Source organism: Micromys minutus, assembly GCF_963924665.1.
Source record: "Micromys minutus genome assembly, chromosome: X".
Taxonomy (NCBI): Eukaryota; Metazoa; Chordata; class Mammalia; order Rodentia; family Muridae; genus Micromys; species Micromys minutus.
The window spans coordinates 27431063-27454023 of record NC_137970.1 but is presented as its reverse complement, the minus strand read 5'-3'; the positions used below and the strand labels follow the sequence as shown (position 1 = coordinate 27454023).

Sequence of the window (22961 nt, the reverse complement as noted above, 5' to 3'; positions counted from 1 at the left end):
CTGTTTCTTTTCAACCCCCAACACACACACACACACACACACACACACACACACACACACACACACACACACACACATGCACACGCACAAAACTGGGATTATGTGGCTCTCTTTCTCCTCAACCCCCTCCCTCTCTTTTTCCCCCAGGCTAAAAAGCTTCAGAGAAAAGCAGAGTTCAGGTATGCTGGCTTAGAATAGCCCAGCCCAGCCCTCTCCAGTTCAGCAGCCAGCAGCCAGGTCAAAATGGGACCCCCTTCAGGTGACAAGAATGACTCAGCAGGGGCCTAGGCAGGAACTGAGATAGGGAAGCTCTGGCAGGCACAAAATACCCCGGGGCAGCAGGAAGCTTACAAACCAGTGTGTTAAGGACGCGAATAGGAGAACAAACAAAAAGTAATTTAAGTCAACTTTAGGCCTTGGGCGAACTGAAGGCCTGTGCCTTCGTAGACCTTAAATAAAGGCCTGCCCAGCCCTTCTCTGATAGAAAAAAAAGGAAAAAGAAAAAGAAACAACGCCCAAGGCCTCTCCAAAAAGTCCTTTTTACTTATGATAAATAGCTTGACTAGGCCTTCGAAACGGTTGGATGGGAGCATTTGAGGGATGCAGAAAACTGCGTGTCCGTGATTATCTGGGAGACTTTGAGGGCACTGTAATCTCTCGAGAACAGGAAACCATTTTCCTCGCTAGCTCTGAGATTTTGCTTTGCTAAGGCGGCTGCAGCTTCCCTGCCCCCCTCGCACCCCCCGCCGTAGCTGCTGCTTTAAGCAACCACGCCCCGTGGGCCCCAGGCTTCTTGGCCCTGGGGCTCGCAGCCCCCGCGCAGCCTGCACACCGCGCTCTCATCCGCCCCACCCCCGCGCGGGCCCATCCGCCCCCGCGGCCAGCCTGGGGAGCGCCGAGTGACGCCTTGCGCCTGCGCCCCACGAACTTCCTGCCGCGGAACGCCCCACCCACTCCCGAGAAGCCCGCCTCCGAAGAGCGCGTAAGACCCTCCCGTTGCACGCTATTGGTTGAGACGGTGGAGCCGTTGGCTCCCAGGCCCGCCTCTTCACCGCCTCTCCAATTTCCCAGGGCGGATGCGCCTGCGCTCAGCTGCCTGGGCGGGCTGAGAGGCGCGGGTTGAAAAGTCTCGTTCCAAGTTTGGAGAGAGGGAGAGAGAGGAGAGCGTCTCAGACCTCGCTACCCGCAAGCGGGGAGGAGGCAGCAGAGGAGATCGCGGCGTCTGGGGAGCACCCAGACCGCAGACCGAGCTCAGGCTTTCCGAGCCAGGAGTGCGTGACGTGCCTGGGAAAGGCAGGAGCGCCTGCGATCGGGCTGCTCTTGACTAGCGAGAGAAGTCCGAGGCGGCAAAGGGGGGAGAACGACCCGACGCAAGATGGCGAGTAAAGAGAGTAAGAGGCCCTGCGGGGCGGCGCGCGCCGAGGCTATGGGGGGCGGCGGGCGCGCGCCGGGGCTACGGGGGGCGGCGGGCGCGCGAGGCCGCGGCACGCGCCGACGAAAGGCGCGAATTGGCGTGAGGAGCAGGGGGCGGGGCTGGGCGCGAGGCTAGCCGTGCGCCTGGAGGGGGCCTGCGCGGGACAGGGCCTGCTGGCTGAGGGCTGTGAGCACTTCCGGAGCCCGGCGCGGGGCTGAGGGGTAGGCCCCCTCCCCCACCCACCCCCTCTGCGGCCTAGCTCCCTCCGACGCCCTTGGTTGGGGGCGCAGGCGGTCGCGGCGGAGAAGTAAGCGCGGCGGGATTCTTCCGTGCGCGTGTTCGTTGTCCGTCTCGGGGTCGCGGCCCTTGTCCGCGCTGGGAAGAGGGGGTGGGGAGAATCTGGAGCCCGCCGGACTATGGCTGCTGATGTTGGCGTGGTGGGCGCTGGGGCCTCTTCTGGGGTGGGGGTGGAGGACCAGGCCTACGGGCTGCTACTACACGTGGATTTTGTCTGTTCGAGTGGGTCGTGGCGCCCGTTTACAATGCAGGTCATCTTAGAACAGGTGCGAACAGCTATAAAAAGGCTGAAAATCTCGCTGTTAGTGCAATTAATGACCCAATTCGATAAGTGCAGGAGATACTGATCTTGAAAGTGGAGGTGAAAAACGTTTCCTGATGTTCGTCGTCTCCTCACTTTCTGGGAGAGCAATTCGTGTGCGCATAATAGGTAAACGGGAAGAATAGATAAGGTGTGGCCGTTTCGAGGTGACCTCCAGTATCCATATCTATGCTTTGACTCCAATCCTTCTCAGCCACTTAATTGTGGGCTTTTTCCAAATTTCAGTGTTTGAAGATACTGTGGAGGAGCGTGTCATCAACGAAGAATATAAAATCTGGAAGAAGAATACACCGTTTCTGTATGACCTGGTTATGACCCATGCTCTTCAGTGGCCCAGTCTTACCGTTCAGTGGCTTCCTGAAGTGACTAAGTAAGGGTTTCATGCAACTTTTATTTTGCATAGATTTAAGTACCGTTCTAAATTTGCAGGTATTGATGATGATGATGTTTTACACACAGAATATAAATGTAATCAGGCCGTGGGTGAGGCGGCAAGTGGTTATGTTCAAAACTTAAGATGGTTTCCAGCATGGAGGCGTTTTGAGAATATTGTGATACTAATGGTCTATATAGGAAATGCTGAATATTTTGCCATTCCATGAGCTGTATCAGACCAGCATCTCTGGACTCCGGATCAATACATTATTTCTAAACTTAACAGGGAAGATTACATACCTAACAAAGTAAAAACTATTATGGCTTGATGCACCTTTGGTAACTGAATACAACGTGAATATACTTAAACATATATTTAGTTACTATTACTAGCAAAAGGAAAAAAATTGACAATAGTTAAACAGAATCATTTGGTTTCAATATAGAATTCAGGTTGAGATTCTTGTTAAATGATTTTCTTGAATGTTTGCAAAATTTGGTTTAAGCACTTAGAATAATAGGAGCTGACATCTGAAGAGGGTAAGCCTCACAACAACTACAACTATGGTTCAGATTTTACAGTGAGGAAAAGCACTGTGCTCAAGTGCATACTACTGCTGAGCTCATAGCTTACAAACTAGGGCTCAACCAACCCAAACCGGTTGGCTCCAGAATCAAGGCACCTCCTTCTAGACATATACCTCTTCTGTAGGAACATGGGCACATACCTTTAAAGTATATTAATTTTTTGTATTGTGAGCCTTTAATTAAAGTTAAATAAAACTAACATACAAGTAATATTTTTGTGACCAGTGAAAGGAAGCCAGTTTTAAGTAAAATCACTTGTAAAGGCTAGAGACTTTCCAGGTACGGACTTTGTCTCAAAATCTGATGTTTTTTTCTTTTTTTAAATATTTGATTCTTTTTTTTAAAAGATTGTTTATTATATGAGTACAGTGTAGCTGTCTTCAGACACACCAGAAGAGGGCATCTGATCCCATTACAGATGGTTGTGAGCCACCATATGGTTGCTGGGATTTGAACTCAGGACCTCTGGAAGAGCAGTCTGTTCTTAACCACTGACCCATATATCCAGCCCAAATTTTTATTTGTTTGTTTGTTTATGAGTACACTATTGCTGTACACACCAGAAGAGGGCACCCAATGTCTGTTACAGATTGTTGTGAATTACCATGTGGTTGTTGGGAATTGAACTCAGGACCTTTGGAAGAGTAGTTGGTGCTTTTAACATCTGATCCATTTCTCCAGCCTGATAATTTTTATTTGCAGGTTTTTTTATATGAAAATTCCATTTAAAAATTTAAATGTCCAGTGAGAAGAGTCTTTAAATGGCTAAATAATAGGGGCTTATAGGTATTGATTTTATTTTTTCAGCACTGGTTCAAACCCAGGGCCTCGGCATGGTAGGTGTGTGGTCTGTGGCTAAGCTGTTTATGAACAGATTCTAAAATAGACTGAGGGTTGGCAAGGTGGCCCAGCATGGTAAAGCCACTTGCCTCAAGTCTAAGAACTTCAGTTCCATCTCCAGAACCCCTATGGTAGAAATTGACTCCTGCAAGTTGTCTTTTGATCTACACATGTACACTGTTGTAGATATACATAACTATACACAATAAATAAGTAAATAGTACAAAAAAGATTGAGCTGGGTGTGGTGGCACATGGCTATAATTCTAAGTTACAAGCCTGCCTGGGTTTTAAGACCCTGTTTGTTTGGTTTTTTTGTTGTTTGTTTGTTTTGTTTGCTTTTTGAGACTGGTGTTTTTGTTATCTTGAATTTTTTTTTTTTTTTTTTTTTTTTTTTTTTTTTTTTGAGACAGGGTTTCTCTGTAGCCCTGGCTGCCCTGGAACTGGATCTATAGACGATGTTGTCCACAAACTCATAAAGATTTACCTGCCTCCAGGTGCCTCCTCACCACCATCTAGCAAGGCCCCTTTTCCTGGGGGGAAAAAAAAAATCCCAAAAAAAGTCCAGTGGTTAAACTGTTCTTCCAGAGGTCCTGAGTTCAATTACCAGCAAAAAATGGTAGCTCTCACCCATCTGTAATGGGATCTGATGCCCTCTTCTGGTGTGTCTGAAGACAGCTACAGTGTACTCACACAATAAACTTTTTTTTAAAGGAGCACTTGACTGCTCAGTCTTTCTTAACTGAAGCATAATAGAGTATGGACTTTGATATCAGAGACCTGGGTTTGAGTCTAGCCTTTGTGTGCTAGGGCAGGTTGTTTAGACTCTCATCTACAGCTAACTGAAGATGGTAGTAAGTAGTATTACATACATTTTGGGGAAATTAAGTAAGCTTCTGCTTGGTAAATGTTTTGTATAGAGTAAAAACACAAGTGATGACATACTGATTTCCTACGGTGCCCCAATTTTAATCTATTTACCTATTTATCCATCTACCTAATTTAAAGGCTTTATTATGTATACAGTGTTCTGCCTAGAGTAGGCCTTCAGGCTAGAAGAGGGCACCAGATCACGTTATAGATGGTTGTGAGCCGCCAAGTGGTTGCTGGGAATAGAACTCAGGACCTCTGTAAGACCAGCCAGTGCTCTTAACCGCTGAGTCATCACTCCAGCCCTTACTTATTTTAAAGACAGGCTCTCACTATGTATAGCTGGCTGGCCTGAAATGTTACACTCCTGGCTAAGCTTCTAAAATACTGGGATTAAAAGTATGCTAGGGCTGGAGAGATGGATCAGCACTTAAGAGCACTGACTGCTCTTCAGAGGTCCTGATTTTAATTCCCAGCAACCACATGGTGGCTCACAACCATCTGTAATGGGATCTGATGCCCTCTTCTGGTGTGTCTGAAAACAGCTATAGAGTACTTATATATAATAAATCTTTTTTTAAAAAAAGTATGTGCTACCATGCCAGGCCTGTTCAGAGGTAATTTTTTAAATGGATTTATTTCATGTATATGAGTACACTGTAGCTGTCTCCAGACACACCAGAAGAGGGCATCAGATCTCATAGATGGTTGTGAGCCATCATGTGGTTGCTGGGAATTGAACTCAGGACCTCTGGAAGAGCAGCTAGTGCTCTTAACCGCTGAAGCATCTCTCCAGCCCCAGAAGTAATTTTAAGGTCTAAAATACCACTCTTTTTTTTTAACTTCAATGAAAGCTCTTTAGACATGGTCTCATTATGTATCTTTGACTAGCTGCCTGTTTCTGCGTTCAGAGTGCTGAGATAAAAGGCTTATGTTATCATACCCAGTAAAAACTATTTTAATGTTACCTCTGTATTTTACTTAAAAAAATTAAAAAAATAATACACACTGAATATCCCTTATGATGTGCTTGGGAGCAGAATCTGCATTTTGGAGAGTTTTATTTGCATATATTTAATGTGTTATCTTGGGGCTGGGTACCAAGTCTATATATACCCTAAAAATAATTTTACAATGGATTTTTCAATTGTACTGGTACTTTGATTAAATAGTTACATGAAGTCAAATGTGGAATTTTCCATCAGTAGCTTTGTATACAAATAACAGATAATTTGGAGCATTTTGAATTAGGGATAGTCAACCTATAATTTTGTATGTTGCTTTCAACATTTAATTTCATGTTATTTATATGGGGATTGATGGACCATGGTTTTTTAGGTCAGAGGACAACTTTTCATGAGTCAGTTCTTCAACCATGTGAGTTCTGGGGATTCAGACTTGAGATGTGACGTTTAATAGCTTAACCAAAGACATCATATTACATATTTAATTTTTTTGAAACACGTTTTTTTGGTATGTAGTTCTTGGTGGCCTAAAACTTGCTTTGTAGAATAAGCTGGCCTTAGAGGCCACTGCCTCTCAAGTGGTAAGATTAAAGGCATGTACCACCATGCTCTACCTTAAAAGTGTTAACTTGTATACAAAGAAATTGTGAGATAAAATTGTGGGATGTTCAGAGGTTTGGAGATTACAAGGAAACAGAAAGTACATGAAATATTGAATCTTAAGGACTGCTGTGTGGTGCTTTGTCAGGTTTCATTTTGAAAGTATGGAGTGACTGGTTTATTCCCACATACAATGGTTCAACTATTGGCTGATTTTTACAAAATGCCTCTCTGAGTAACAAGACCACATTCTACCTCATGTCTTCCTGCCTATATTTCATACATGTTCTAATGATTACTTGGACTTTGCTGAAGAACTGATTTAGCTTTCTGAAAAGGTTTTATAAATTGGAAGGTGAACACAGCTGCATTCATGGCATGCAGTCTGCTACTGGATTATATTCCACTTCCTTGTTAAATAATTTAAGTAACAGTATATAAGTCTATGGTGTGAAAAATAAGTTTCCTTCCATGCCAGTACTCTGCTTCAGCGAAGGGAGTTTTTAGGTTTTTGGTCCATCTTGAGAGAATTGAGAAGTGCATTAATTAATTTTTGTCCTGAAGATTGAATCCAGGGCTTCATAATTGCTGATCAAGCACTCTACCACCAAGCATTATTCCCAAACACTTGGGCTGAAGAGATGGCTCAGAGGTTAAAAGCAGTATATTCCTCCTCTTCCAGAGGTCCTGAGTTCAATTCCCAGCAACTACATGGTGGCTCACAACTATCTGTAATGGGATCTGGTGCCCTCTCTGGCTGGCAAGATACACACAGGCAGAATGCTGTGTATATAATAATTATTTATTTATATAAAAATATATTTATAATAACTTTCTTTATTTGAAGTGTTACTTGCCGATAGTGTCCTTGAAATGAATCCTGTCTCAGCTGAGTAGCTTGGATTGCAAGGCTGCACAACAGACCTGGGTTCCTTAGGGTTTTTTTTTTTGTTTTGTTTTAGTTTCTGTTTTTGTTGTTTTGAGACCAACTGATCTTCCTTTCAGTTCCCGAGTTTATCTTTTATGATGGCAAGTTGTTGAATGAATTTTTTTTTATTGAGAATGTATTGGAAAGCCAGTTGTGGTGGCATGTACATAACTTTAATCTCAGTACGTGGGAGACAGAGACAGGAGAACCTGGTCTGCATACAAAGTTCTAGGATAGCCAGGGCTACGTAGACCCTGTCTCAAAACAATCAAACAAAAGAATATGTTGGAGACTCTATCAATATGCTGACACATACCAATTCTTTATGAAGATCACATACTATTCTATTTATGAATACAGTTAATGTCACTGTGAACTTGTTGATGGGTATTTAGGTTTTTGGTCCTTTGCTGCTATAAACAGTGTTACTGGAAATAGAGCCTATTTTGTGATTGTTGGGTCAGTTTCCTAGCATTGCAGTTACATAGTAAAAGAATTTTTGTACTAAAGATAGATGGGGTCTTTATAAATTTGAGATAGGGTCTATTTCACTGTTTGGCTCTGGCTGACCTGAACATCATTGTGTAGATTAGGTATGGGGTCTATTCCCAAAGATCCACCACCTGCTTCAACCTTAGTACTGGAATTAAAGGTGTGTACCACCATGCCTAGCTTAGATGGTTTTGTCATCAGTGCCTTTGAGTGTGTCCAATATTGGGGAAAATAATATTAGTTTGGGAAAGAAGGTTGGTTTTTTTCTTTTTCTTGAGATAAGGTTTTTCTGTGTAGTGTCTTGAAACTCACTATAGACCAGGATGGCCTCAAACTTAGACATCCATCTGCCTCTGCCTTCTAAGTGGTGGAATTAAAGGTGTGTGCCACCATGGTCTGAAGTAGGTTTGATTTAATAGTGGAGATACAGGACTTTTTAGTAAAATGTGAAAATGATCTTTCTGTGATAAACAAGTCATGTAAAACTGAAATGTTTGAATTTGAATTGAATTTTTAAGGTTTCCCCCACTTTAGCTGGAACAGTGTTTATTGAAAGGTTCTATGATGAACTAAACTGTCTAGCTACCTGCTTTTATTATACTTTCTGGTCTTCATTTTCCTAGTCATTTTTGTTGCTTTCTCTCCCCTAATGAGATATACTTAAGATCCCTTTTATTTTTAAACCACTGTTGTTCCTGTAAAGTTTTTAGTTTGTCCAAGTTCTAAAGTGCATTATTTAAGGCCTTTTGCCCCTCTCCAACACTAGAAATTGAACCCAGGATTTCATGCAGGTGAATTGAATGCGATACTACCGAGCTATACTCCCAGTACTATAATTTTTTTGAGTCAGTGTCTCTGCTTAGTTGTGCACACTCACTTGAGCTCATGGAATGGTTTTGGCAGACCTTATTTTGTGATCCTGCTTTAGCAGCCCCTGAATAGTTGAGATTATAGATGTAGGACACCAAGCTAAAGCCTAAAATTTCCAAGTTTTTTTCTGAGTAAAAAATTTTGGTTTACTGTGTATAAATATTGTGTAATACCCCTCAAACTTACTATTGCTTAGCCACTCCTATCCATTCTTTTCAAGAGTTGTGTATGTTGTTTTACCATAAGCTAAACTTTAATAATTTGATAGAATGTACTTTTATGTCATTACTAAATGACATGTACATCCATAATCTCCATGTCTTTTTTTTTTTTTTATTTTAAAAAGTCACTGACTCCTTTGTGCAAGTGAAATTTAGGAATAAACATGACTTGACTTGTCTGTTGTTAACAGTCCTACTTCTCTGGGACAGTGGGGCACAGTTGAAAATTGTTGTTCTAGATAAGACAATGGGAAAGCATTGTTGATACTTAGTGCAAAAAATTGCTGTTTGGACCAGTCTAGAGGCACTGGCAAGTTCAGCTTCAAGGTGAATTTCTGTTGAGCAAGGTAACAGAAACACATGAAATTGGGAATGTTTATTGCATAGGTATCATAAACAAAAATAAATGATTTTATATCATGTCATTCGACTTAACCTATTTTTTTAGGGGAAGAAAGTTGAGGCTGGAGAGAGGTTGTGCATGTAGAAGTTTTAGTTTGAACGCGGATATAAACCCCCATTTGTGCCCTTACTTAACACTTCACTCATTCCATTTTACCTCATTGCCTCTTATTGGGAAAACAAACATCTAGCATATTAAACCATCAGCTATAGGCTGAAACTACAATCTGAGAAGTCTAGATGTGGACTTCTATGTAGATGGTCAGCTTGATCTACTGTCCTTAATGCTGTGCTAAGGAAGGTAGCATTCAGAATGATAATTGAGGACAAGGAAGATTGTCAGGAACCAAAGAAAAATGAAACTCTTGATACAGAATGCTTCCTTATATTTGAAAGTATGGGGATAATAAAGTTGGTAATTAAATGGGAAGCAGGATTGTAGTTGGTGTTCACTACATATTTGAAATGCTTGCGTTAATTTTGAAGGAACCAGACTTAAATTTGTTAGCAACTGGAAATCCTATAGAATTGGCTTTTTGGTTTTTTTTCTTCTAAACAGACCAGAAGGAAAGGATTATGCCCTTCATTGGCTAGTGCTGGGCACTCATACATCTGATGAGCAGAATCATCTGGTGGTTGCTCGAGTTCATATTCCCAATGATGATGCACAGTTTGATGCTTCCCATTGTGACAGTGACAAGGGAGGTGGGTATACTACATATTTCAATATTAATGTCAAAGGCAGTATTCATCTTAGCATGTATATGAAAAATTTGTAGTTAGCTTTTGGTTTAGCAGTGTAACCTTTAAAGAACTAGTCACACAACATATGTGTTAAATTTTCACAATAATTTTATTGTACCAATAAGAAATTAGGATCAGCCTAGCAAAACAGGAGGTTCATAGGAAACTGTTTAAGCCCATTATAGTGTGTTTAAAATATTACTCAGCAATTAAGAATAAGAAAAGCTTCATACATTGGTATGAAAGCTGAGATTTTTGTGAATAATCAGATCTGAACTAAAAATTTATCCTATATACACACACACACACATATAAAGGTAGAACTAACTGTATTAACTTCACATAAGATAGCACTTCATATAATGCAAATGGACTTTGAGAATAAATTTTATTTAGCAGATAATCTGTATTTTGGAGATTTTCTTTTTCTTCTCAATTTGTGTTCTAGTCTGACAGGGTAAAATTGGTTGAGTTGACTGAACTAAATGACTTGTGAGTTTTATTCCTGAATGTTTTCTTTGTTTCCTCACATTAGAATTTGGTGGCTTTGGTTCTGTAACAGGAAAAATTGAATGTGAGATTAAAATTAATCACGAAGGAGAAGTAAATCGTGCTCGTTATATGCCACAGAATCCTCACATCATTGCCACAAAAACACCATCTTCTGATGTTCTGGTTTTTGACTATACAAAACACCCTGCAAAACCAGGTATGTAAGAATAAAGCCAGGCAATTACACCTCTTTATTGATATGAGATAGTAATATTTTAAAAATAATTTAAAGTACTGTACTGTTGAGGCTGGAGAGATGGCTCAACAGCAGTTCAAAATTCTGACTGCCCTTCCAAAGGATGCTTCTTTAATTCCTAGCACCCACATGGCAGCTCACAGGCCTTTGTAACTCTAGTTCCAATTCTTTGGACCTCTGGGCACCACTATGTGTATGGTAGAAGCAGAAGAAAATAAAGATATCAATCAGGTAGATAGGTCTCCAGAGCGGACACATACAGGCTTCTGAGTACCTCCTTTCTGGGGTCAAGCAGGATATGCTTTTTCTATAGCAGAAAACTACAGGAATTTGTGCTAAGTGATTGTCCAGAGATGCTAGTTTGAGGCCCAAGGTCTGGAGTTTTTAATGGAAATCTGGTCACAAGCTCAGTGTGATGAAACCAACAGCTTCAACAGTGAAGTTAGATGAATCCTTGTTGATAAATTGTACAAGTTGCTACAGCATGTTTCACTGCTCTGAGCATGTCACATTCTCCAAGGTTGGCAAAGGGTCATCTGTTTCAGGCCACCCTGGGTATGTAAGGACTAAATGAATGAGACATGTTGGATATATTTCTAAAAATTGCCTTGTAATAAGATGATAGGGTAGCTACTACACAGGGATAGCTATACTTGTCAACATTTCTATATTAGTGATAGTATTGAGTTTTCTAAAACTAGTCAAAGCACTTGTGGGTTAGATGTAGTTCTTCCTGTAGAGTTGCTATTTTGGTTCACTCAATAAAAGGAGTCTGAAGCTTGGCTCTTAACAATTCTGATAAACAGATAACTTAGTGGTTTCTTTTTCCTCTTAGATCCAAGTGGAGAATGTAATCCTGATCTTCGACTAAGAGGTCACCAAAAGGAAGGCTATGGTCTTTCCTGGAATTCTAATTTGAGTGGACATCTCCTGAGTGCATCTGATGACCATGTAAGAGTTGTGTTATTCTTTATTGAGAGTGAAAATGTCCTAGATCTAAACTACAGGATCTCTGTATAGATTGAAATTTTTCTAAGATAACATAGATAGTTGTGTTAACATTTTTTCTAGGTTTTACAACAATGGTTTCAGACTACTCTGTTAGAGCTTTAGGATTTCACAAAGCTTTTTTGAAGATTGGAGAGTTACTATCATTTAAAAGAAGACTGCCAGATTTACCTTTTCATTTGTTTGTGTAAGGTTCAACAGGTTCTATTTTTAAGTTTTGTATGTGTTGCCACTAATTTTAAATTATTTGCATTAGGTGTCTGAAAATGAAATTCCATAGATGTTAAGCAGTTACTCCTTGCTTTCCTTCTGCTAACATTAGCTATAGGTAACAGATTATGACCTATGGCATTCTAAACTGGGCATACACAGGTTTACACCACCAGATTCTCTGCTTTGGGTGTGCCTCTCACATCCTTATTAAGAAAGGGATCAGTCTTTTCTGTAACAGTCTTGCCACATTACACCAGTGTGCACATCTTGGTATGTAGAGTTTAGAGTTGAATAAATTAATGACCTCACTACCCTAGCTTCCTATGGGCATTGTACCTTCTGGCACCAGGAGGGTTAGCCAGCAAGTAGTAACATGTAACTCAGTTCTAGCTCGATTTCTCTGCCTTTTCTAGTCTTCCATAATAGGATCTTAACGATCTACTTCTGGTGGACAATCACAGTAGCAATTGTCTATTTTGCTTTAGGGAGATGAATAAGTTCCTTATTTATTTTAAGATGTTACATTTTAAATTTGGTATTTTCATAGCTTTTGTTCTTTTTTGTTCTTAGACTGTCTGCCTGTGGGATATAAATGCAGGACCAAAGGAAGGCAAAATTGTGGATGCTAAAGCAATCTTTACTGGTCACTCAGCTGTTGTAGAGGATGTGGCCTGGCATCTGCTGCATGAGTCCTTGTTTGGATCTGTTGCTGATGATCAGAAACTTATGATGTAAGATGGAGGGCTTAATGGAACTTTGGGTAATATGGATGACCATCAGTGATTGGTAGACTGATTGAGTTCTGGTTCTTGAAAGTTACATTATAGTAGTTTTAAATGAGAAATAGCTTTTTTGTGAGTTTATATATAATTAACTGCATTGTGTAGTGAACAGTTTATTTTATTAAAAATGAAGAAAAATTGTTACACAAATGTGAAGAAAAAGGCTTGAATAGTGATAAATTCCAAATTTGTGATCCAGAGTTAACTAATAGAGCTCAGGAATGAAGGGATTGGTTCCATCAGGGTGTGGCCATTGAACTGCATTTAAAATCACTGAATAATTTATGTTTTATAAGTAACTATTGTACTACTGAGACTAGGAGAACAATAATTGAAATTTGGCAAGGCTAATTATAGGTAAAAAAAAAAAAGTTAGAACCTGTAGTCTGTATTTTGTATACATTTAAGACGGTATGTAATTAAGATAGAAATCCAGTAAAAGGAACTAGAATAATAGTCCTAGTTATTTGGAGGTTTAAAATATGTCATTTAATAGACAAAAGCCCAAATTGCTTCCTGTGTATGAGGTTTGTGTACCTGTGAATGGGTAAAGCATATCAGAGCTTCATACAGAAAGAAATAACCTATACTGAGCCAAGCATTTGGGGGCTGTAGGTGCTGTATGCCTTGTTCTTTTTTGTGTTTCAGATGGGACACCAGATCCAACACCACTTCTAAGCCGAGCCATTTGGTGGATGCACATACTGCGGAGGTCAACTGCCTCTCCTTCAATCCCTACAGCGAGTTCATTCTAGCAACTGGCTCTGCAGATAAGGTTTCATGTTTTGTTTTCTTTTTAGTGTTTACCAAGTCCTGTTTTTTTCTTAAAAGATTGTAGAATTAATTTCCATTTGGTTTCTTCTGTATAGACTGTAGCTTTATGGGACCTACGTAATCTGAAACTGAAACTTCACACCTTCGAATCGCATAAGGATGAAATTTTTCAGGTATGGGCAGTTTTGGGGTATAGTCAATTGTTTTGTTTATAATTGTGTATATATGTATGGGCATATGCATGCTGGAGGCATGTGGAGGGAGGTTAGAGGACACGATTTCTGGAAGTAAGTTTTAATCCTCCACCTTGGGGATGGGATCTAATCTGTCTTGCTGGCCCAGTTTCCAGATATCTTTATGTCAAGGGTTTTATGAAAGAAGAGAATATTTGAAGTTATTTTCTTTTATTTGGTGGGATTTGGACATTGTTTTAAAAAGTTCGTTATTCTACTCTATAAATCTATCAGGATGATGAATTTTTTTGTTGCTGCCATTCATTGTTTTTTAGAGGCCCCTCCCATCCAGAAGTAAGAAAAATTCTTGGAAACAGAATCAGTTTGAAATACATTTTCAAGGACTTTTCAGTTAAGAGTGCCAATATGATGGGTGCACCATATAAAAGATCTTATGTAGTTTCAGAATAGAGCCTATAAGTTTGGGCAGGCTAATTTTAAAGGTTTTATGGACAGTTATAGGCCTAAAGTTTTTTGGGGTTGAGTTCTTCACTACTAGAGAACATGAACATTGATTAGAATAATACTTACAAACTAAGGTATAGCAGCGGACTCATAAATTTTCAAAATTTCTATTGCTAGGTCCACTGGTCTCCACATAATGAAACTATTCTGGCTTCAAGTGGTACTGATCGTCGCCTAAATGTGTGGGATTTAAGGTAATATAGGATCTGCTAATAAGGAACTGCATAAATGTGCCAATATCAGATTACATAATAGAACTCATAAACCAGGAAAGTAATTTGCTGATATAACTTCAATAAACAATTTCTGTTTTATAATATAAAAGTAAATTAGCAAATTAACATAAATTGGTCATGTATTTTGTATGGCTATTTTGTCTGTTTGTATGTGTATACAAACGCATACACGCCAGGTGTTCACATCCGATCCCTAAACAGGTTGTACAGGTAGTTCTGTATGTGGATAGTACAACGTGGGGGCTGGGACATAAACCCCTGTTTTGCATCAGTAACAAGTGCTCTTAACTGCTGAGCCACCACTTCAGGCCTGAGTTTTGTTGCTCAAGTGTTAAATTTTTGTTATGTGTGCTCAATGATAGAGCTAGCATATACAAGGCTGTGGGTTAAGTCTAGCAACACAAACATTAAAATACTATTGGTGTGTCCTTGGAATAGCATAGACAAGAAATTTCATTTTTTTGTGACACAGGACCTTGTGTAGCACTGATCAGACTGGCCTCAGACTCCTGATATTCTTGCATTTTCCAAGTGCTAGAATCACAGGCCTGTACTACCACACTCAGGCCAGGGGCTGCAAATTTAAAGCTATCATCTCAAACCAACAAGATGTAATTTCTTTGGGGCAGACAGGAAGAGGAAAACTGTAGAAAGCTTTGCCTGCCATGTGTGAGGTCCTGTTCCCCACCCCAAAATTTATGATAGTTTTTCTTGACTTATGTTCTAATTCATTAAAACCACAGTTAAAAATAAATTGAGCTAATGTTTATTGTGAGCAACATTTCTTCGTTGTGCAGCTTTATTCATGAGTGGCTCCAACCAATTTCCAGGAAATAAACAACTCAATAATAATTTAAAAAATATCAAGACTGTTCTCAACATTCCTTAATGCTGTGACCCTTTAAAATAAAGTTCCTTGTGTTGTGGTGACCCCCCAACCATGTTATTTTCATTGCTACTTCATAATTAATTTTGCTACTGTTAGGAATCATGGTGTTAATATCTGTTTTCACATAGTCTTAGGCCCCTGTGAAAATGTTTAACTCACAAAGGGTTGTAGCTCACAGGCTGAGAATCACTGTCTTAAATACTTATTATAGAGAAATACTTTGTGGATTAATACAACATACATTCATGCTATAAGACTTTGCAATAATGAAAGCTTTATTTTCTTTTTTAATAGTAAAATTGGAGAAGAACAATCAGCAGAAGATGCAGAAGATGGGCCTCCAGAGCTCCTGGTATGCACACTTGATTACTTTTTACTAGTCTATCTTAGGAATAGGTCAGTCAGGGATTCACATTTTAGCTTGTCAATGATTATAAAAAATGCAGGCCAGGAAAAATTTGTGATTAGGGTTTGACATTTATCACATATAGTAAATGGAGCCCCAGAAGGATTTTAGAAATGTTTCAGTGAGGGCAACTTGAGCTCCTATTGATTTCAGTTACAATGTTTTGCTTGGGAGGAGGAGGAGGTAGTATCACTGCTACTTGATTACCAGCACTTAAGGGTTTTCTCTAACTGTATGGAAAATATAATCACTTTTCTATGAAATATTGAGTAGTTCTTAGTCCTTTTTCTGAATGGTTTACCATTTGTCTCCAGCCATTTGGTCATTGTCTCTAACATATGTCTTAGCACTTAGGGTGAGTATTAATGTATGCTGCATGAATTTTAAGAAAACCTTTGAGAGTAAATCCAAGACAAAGGTGTTCACTGATGCCCACTTTGTGTAAGTTCCCTAGCCCCTTTGCCTTCCATGCCCAGCAGCTCCAGGCAGAAATGAGCAAGAGAAGTATAAGAGCTTTAGACAGACCAGCATGTTTGGCATATCATTGGTGCTTTCAAGAATTATTCTGGGGCTGGAGAAATGGCTCAACGGGTTAAGAACATTGACTGTTCTTCTAAAGGTCCTGAGTTAAATTCCCAGCAACCACATGGTGGCTCACAACCATCTGTAATAGGATATAATGCCTTCTTCTGGTGTGTCTGAAGACAGCTACAGTGTACTCATAACATAAAAAGGAATAAACATACATGATTGTTTTTTTAAAAAAATATTATTCCACATCCCAGGAGGCTCAAGCAGGAACGCCATGAGTTTTGAGACCATGGGGGTTGGGAGTGAGGGGAGAGTGAGTGAATGTGTGTGTGACCCCAAATAAACTACCAGAACCAAGTGGTAGTATCTAAATATTATGTGACTTAGCATTCATGATTTTCTTACAATGGCCTTTGTTTGCAGCTAGTTTTCTTGGTATATATTAGGAATTTGCAATGGCTTTATAGTTCTTAAGGAAAACAGTTCAGTTCCCAGTACTCAGGCCAGGTGGCGCATAATGGCCCATGACTCTAGCTCCAGAAAGATCAGACACATCTGGCTTCTGTAGGAACTGTACTCATATACATAGTCACACATACCCATATAATTGAAACTTTATGGTTTTGCTGTATTCATAAGAAAGCTTAAAATCAAAGAAGATTTAAGAGTAGTAAATTATCAGCTGGAGATGTGGTTTAGCTGATATAAACTAAGGGGTGGGGATCATAGGTTTAAACCTGGCCTACAGAGGAAAAACTTGTTTCCCTCAAGGAGAGAAAGACATGAAAGATTATTTGTAAAGCTGTTTATCATATTTCACTTAGGTGGAAATTGTTTTGTTTTACCTTTTGGGAGATGTTCTCTCTGTAATGAAGGCATCACTTTAAAGTGCTGAAATTACATGTGTGATCCCCACATCACTTTTTTAACTGACAAAATGGTTAGGGCATTTTATTTGGGTTGAATATAAGCTAATTGTTGAAGTCATTGACAAACTATAAGTCATTATATTTCATTGGCCTATACTGCAAGTCTGGATATTAAAGGTCTTGGTATTATATTTTTAGCAACCCTGTCACTGTATTATATCTTGGGACTATTGAGAAGAGGCTACTGTGAAAGAAGGCTAAAGAACCAGGGAGATTCCTCAGTCAGACCCCTGAAAGAGCATATGACCAGACATATAAAAAATGCTTATTCATTGTACTCAAGTTTGGAAGTTATAGGAAAATGTTACTGTGCACAGCGGCCAGAAAACTTAGGATGAAATATCCTACCTGGAATAACATGCTGAGACATTTGAATGTATGGACAGAATTTTAGTCCTTTTTCTGATTTCAGGTTTTAGACTATAGGGGTGGTGATAGAGCTCCTGTCACTCTACTTCTAAATTATGGGGCAGGATAAAACTGTTCTAGAAACTATTTTTTTTTGCCTATTAAGTTTATTCACGGAGGACACACTGCCAAGATTTCTGACTTCAGTTGGAACCCCAATGAACCTTGGGTCATTTGCTCTGTGTCTGAAGATAACATCATGCAGATATGGCAGATGGTGAGTTGTAATAAGTTTTCAACCTGTAAAACCATTTTATGATTTGTAGGGTGGGACCAATTTAAAGAAACCATTTCTGAGCCTGCATGATTGGCTCAGAATGTAAAAGCACTTTATTTTATGTAAACTGTCGCTGTCCTCAGACACACCAGAAGAGGGCATCAAATTCCATTACAGATGGTTGTGAGCCACCATGTGGTTGCTGAAATTTGAACTCAGGACCTCTGGAAGAGCAGTCTTAAGTGCTTTTAACTCCAGCCCTAAAGTATTTAATTTATAAACCAATATGCCCAGAACCCATGTAAAAGTGATAGGAGGAAACCAAGTTGTCTTCTGACCTCCACACATTTAACAAGCTCAGTACATCATTTTATCCACACACACATGCACTTCTTGACATTTCTCATTGCACTGTCAGCTGGGATCTTGATATTGTGTTTAAGGGGTGGGAATCATCAAGGTGTTAAATGAAGCAAAGCTATGAGGAATCTTTTTCTGAGCAGTGACTATGTCTAGGCAACTACATGCTGGCAAATAATTTATGAAAGGGTCACTGAAGGAAATTCTGTTTTTACCTGTGAATTTATTTGGTTGTTATCTCCAGGCTGAAAATATTTACAATGATGAAGAGTCAGATGTCACGACATCGGAACTGGAGGGGCAAGGATCTTAAACCCAAAGTATGAGTTGTTTCTATTGAATGTATTGCTACATGAATGCTTGATTTGTCAAGCGCCAAAAAGGCATTGTATAGTAGGAAATGTAAGTGGGATGGCTTCTGGCATTCTTTACCCTCTGATTCTAGCACTTTCAAGTGAGCTGTTGCGTACTGTATCATATTGTAGCTATTAGGGAAAAAACGGAATGTTGCTTAAGAATGGACATCATTGTTTTAAAACACACTGCTGGGTATTGCCTTTGATTCAACTGTCATTTTCTCGAAACTTTTAAGTGCTTGCTCAAGTTCCCAAATATGCGAGGATAACTTTTACACTTTTTCCTTCCAACACTTATTGATTGGCTTTGCAGAAATAAAGTTTTAAAATAAAGTTTGTTTTGTTTTTTTAGAAGATGGGGGTGGGTAGGGGTGCATGTTCTCATATCTCCTTTATCAGGTAGTTAGGTAAAATTGTTCCTTCAGTTTGCACGCAAGTAAGGCAACATAGATAACCAAAGAATACACAGAAGCTGTTAAATTCATCATACATATTTACTTAATCTCTACAGAATTGAGTAGATAAAATCAGATTCACGTTAGTGAAAAATCTCTACAAAATGTCTTTGAAAAGCAAAACAAGACTGCCTCTTAACAATTCATATCCTCATGAAAGACGTGGGCTGTAAAAATAAAGCAGTGTGTTTAGCACAAACTAGAAGATCTGCATCATTTTTTCACAGTTATTTCCATCTACAGTCTGAAGGAGGTAGATTTTTTTTTCTGTAACACCTGAGAATTGAATTGTGATAACCAGGTGTGTAATAAAGGCAGTTGCATACATAACTGAAAAATAAAGTTCTCAAGACCAGAAAATGTACTTCTACAAGTCTGAGGATGAAATGGCCTGATACCCAAGACCCAAGTTTTCGCTACATTTTGGGGTCTACTGCCACTAGAAATATACATCAAGATTGCATGGTAGTGCACCATATGCAGTAAGTGAACTCAACGTTTAAACCTTTTCTGAGCCAGCATAGTAGCATTACAGTGTTCTAGAATACGGGCGTGCTACAAAGCCACAACACTGGGCTGGTGAGGCGATCACTTTAGGGGAGGGCATACTTGATGCCCTGTCTGTTTTTATTCACAGGGTAATAGGAGAGATTCTGCATGTATCCCATACAGAATCCCTATCTAAAGATCTAGCTAAAAATGCATTTAAGCTGAAAGCAGCAGGCCAGGACTGTTAATCACATTGCTTTATAAAGCCCTTGAAAATATGCAACAGGTCGAAGATTTACAGTCTTCCACACAGGACAAGCACCACAAAAATGTGGCAGGCTACACACATGGCTTAATAAAATGTTAAGAGCTGTGTATCCAGCAGACTTATGAAATGTGATCATTAGTTACAATTTCAAAGTAGATTATATATTACTGATACATGTTCATGGGAAATGGGTCCAGTATTTCATTTAGTAGCTGAAGACAGGAGGGTAATAAAGAGGCTATTTAAAGTTGTTTCTGACATCACTTTGACAGAATAAGATTGCAACCTACTTCATGAATTTATCTTCCACTGTCTTGACTCCTTGATTAACATGGCTAATGATAAAAGTTTACTCCAAGGACTGTTTTGAACATTTTTTTCAATTCTTTCAACCCAGTTTTGATGGTAAGATGTGACAGGAGCTTACAAATTTAGTTTTTAGCAAAGAGAAATGGAATTTAGTTCAGTCCAGTAACCAATTCAGTCTGACAGTAAGTAGAACATGGTGCATCGGCTCTACTTGAATCTTTAAAAAGTTTATGTAAAGCATTTCCATGTAAATTATATTATAAAAGACTTAGTAATTTGCATGGCTGAGCCAAAACTAAGATTTCTTGCATGCTTAATTTGGAAATTCCCCAATTCAAAGTGTAGAAACATTAATACTGGTTTTGTTAAAGCATCAAAGAGAGTAGACCAGAAAGACTATGTAAACAATCTGCCAAGTTTTCCCAAGATTATAAAAAAAGTTCGAGTCTTTTTACTTTGAAAATGAAATATTTGTTAGTGCCAATCTATAATTTAAATTTTCTATTAGGAAACAAAATAACAGTAGTTCTTTGCTGATAGGGCCTCTTATGATAGGCAAATGCTTGCCACTGAGCTACATGTACAGATCCTGCTTGGCGAGTCTTACAGCAAATGAACACCCCCAACTTACACATAGCCAAAATGTACGGTAGAGGAGGGGCTCAGTTTTTAAGAAATAATTATCTTTTTGTAGGAAGTGGAGAACTAATCACCATCCTCATCAGGTAGTCCAAATTTGGTCCTACCCCGAATCAGCATAACTGGACTAATTTACAGGTAGCATCTTTACATGTTTTGTCAGAACTTGTCAATTTGTCAGGTGAATGAAGAAAAGCTGATTTAAATGAAACTTGCTAAGCTTGTTTCTGAACAGTTCTTCCATTCCACTGTATTTAACTGGGCTATCAAAGGTATTTAGACTTGTTTTCACATCCAAAAACCATCAGGAGAATATAATTCTTCTAATGGCTTGTTATGATATTTTAGTTGGGTAAATTATGTGCAAGGAGCAGGAAGAGAACAAAGAATTGAAGGCATGCATTCCAACAAAGGGGGAAAATGAGGCAGATGTGCAACATAGTTGAGGGAAATTCATATAGAGTAAAACTATTCCAAACTGCTAAGCAGCCTCCTGTACCACATATAAGTCCAGTAGTTCTAAGAAAATACAGATATGGTAGAAAAAGTAAGAAAATTTTCACCACAAAACCAATAGTTACTACTAACAGAGGAAGTTATACATAAAATATATCTCTCAATACAGTGGTCATACTTCACCCTAGTCAACTGACTCAATTCCTTGAGCAGCAGAACCTGAAGATGCGGGCTTTTGTGCAGCACTTCTCTCGCTCACTGACTTGGCCTTGGCCCTAACCTCCAAGTGCATTCCCAGGGCTCTTGAAGTGTTCATCTCTTTGAAGGAATCCAGGACAGCACAGGGCTGCGTTGCAGGTGACACCAAGTCCCCATCTGCTGCTTTGATAGAGACCTGCTCTTTGAGGACTTCGACCTTCTCGTTGAGCTCATTTCTCTCAGTCTGAAGAGCCCTGCACAGCTTCTCTAACCGTTCCAGTTTTATTTGAAAGGCCTTGTACTCTTTATCACGGACAGTTTTCTGTTGTGTGTTTTTTTAAAATGAAAAACAAAACCAGTCGAGAGTTCTATAACCTCATTAAATACAAGTCAGGTATTGTTTTGTAACAAAAAATAACTGAGCTGAACCACATAGGAAACCTGTTGTTATCTACTATAAATGTTTAGTTTCCTCAGAAACCTAACACCCAATCTTATTTGTCTTGATTGTCTTAAATGTAGGACTGCTATTTAACATTTTTAAATTTCCTGTTTCTTAAAAATAGGTAAAATCCCCTTAAAGTTGGTAGAAATTTCATGTTAATTAAAGTCAACTTTTTTTTGAGACAGGGTTTCCTCTGTATAGCTCTATATGTTCGGAAACCCATAGATCCACCTGTCTCTGCCTCCCAAGTACTAGGATTGAGAATGTGCACTACCACTGCTGGGCAAAACAGATTTTTATGTATTTGTGCTTCAACATTTTGCAATCACGTCAAATTAGTTAACATGTGTAGTAACTGCAAGAGATACATTTTCTCTTGTAACATGGCTAAAACCTACTTTACCTTTTTTCAGGTAAAATGTCATCGAGGTGGTTTGTTGGTAGTCATATAGGAAGTCTAATAAATGCAGTTCCTACGCCTGGACTCAGTGTTAGTATCTCTAGGTTGTTTAAGGGCAAGGTCTCACCATGTGGCCTTAGCTGGCCTGGAACTATGTAGCTCAGACCAGCCTAGAACTCCTAGAAGCCCTATTGCATGTTGAGTGTGCTGTTAAGGCATGCACTGCCAAGCCCAACCATATCTTTAGATAACTCAGGCCTAGTGATTCAATGCCTCTGGCTGGCATCTAGAGGAGAGAATCTGTTATAGATTCAAGTTTGAGAAGACATCAGAAAATGTTTAAATTAACTAATAAAAATGTTTGATCATTCAAGGCCTCTACCTCTATCCAGCTACCAGAAAAGGCTGTCTATTCAGTAACTTCCATATTCTATGCATAACTAACGACAGACCCTAATCTTACCTCTTCGGCCATCTGCAGAAGTGCTTTATTATTGTTTTCCCATTTGGTACGCCATATTATTGTTTCTTTTTCCAGTTTTTTAATTTTCTTTGTCATCTGTGAATGAACATAATTAAAACTTTAAAATCCTAAGTTAGCAGTCAAAATTTTCTTTCTATGTGTGAATGCTTGGCCGCACATATGTGTATATATAACATCTGTCTAGTGCCCTCAGGAGGTCAGGCCATCAGATCCCCTGAAACTGGAGTTAAAGATGGCTAGGCCATTTTTGTGGGTGCTGGGAACTGAACTTCAGTCCTCTGCAAGAATAAGTAAAGTTAATTGCTAAACCATTTCTGGCCCCTGAATTCCATCCTA

General features: G+C 39.4%; 2 protein-coding genes across 3 annotated transcripts in view; one reads left to right on the top strand and one right to left on the bottom strand.

Annotated features, from left to right (window-relative positions):
• The first annotated feature begins 1106 nt into the window (after positions 1 to 1106).
• RBBP7 (RB binding protein 7, chromatin remodeling factor) lies at positions 1107 to 18809 on the top strand. Its single transcript, XM_080910040.1, has 12 exons — positions 1107 to 1391; positions 2259 to 2403; positions 9743 to 9888; positions 10463 to 10636; positions 11511 to 11626; positions 12467 to 12627; positions 13327 to 13453; positions 13548 to 13625; positions 14268 to 14344; positions 15570 to 15627; positions 17656 to 17766; positions 18371 to 18809. The coding sequence occupies exons 1-12, from the start codon at positions 1376 to 1378 to the stop codon at positions 18437 to 18439; spliced, it is 1278 nt and encodes a 425-aa protein (XP_080766166.1). The 5' UTR covers positions 1107 to 1375; the 3' UTR covers positions 18440 to 18809.
• A 154-nt stretch (positions 18810 to 18963) lies between these two features.
• TXLNG (taxilin gamma) overlaps positions 18964 to 22961 on the bottom strand; it is a gene marked incomplete at its 5' end in the record, with an annotated part of 42364 nt that continues 38366 nt past the window's right edge. For both annotated transcript variants that reach the window (XM_080910039.1, XM_080910038.1), the window contains 2 exons: positions 18964 to 21618; positions 22605 to 22700. In XM_080910039.1, coding sequence (XP_080766165.1) covers positions 21283 to 21618; positions 22605 to 22700 — 432 coding nt within the window. In that variant the 3' untranslated portion in view covers positions 18964 to 21282. The remainder of the gene's footprint in view (positions 21619 to 22604; positions 22701 to 22961) is intronic.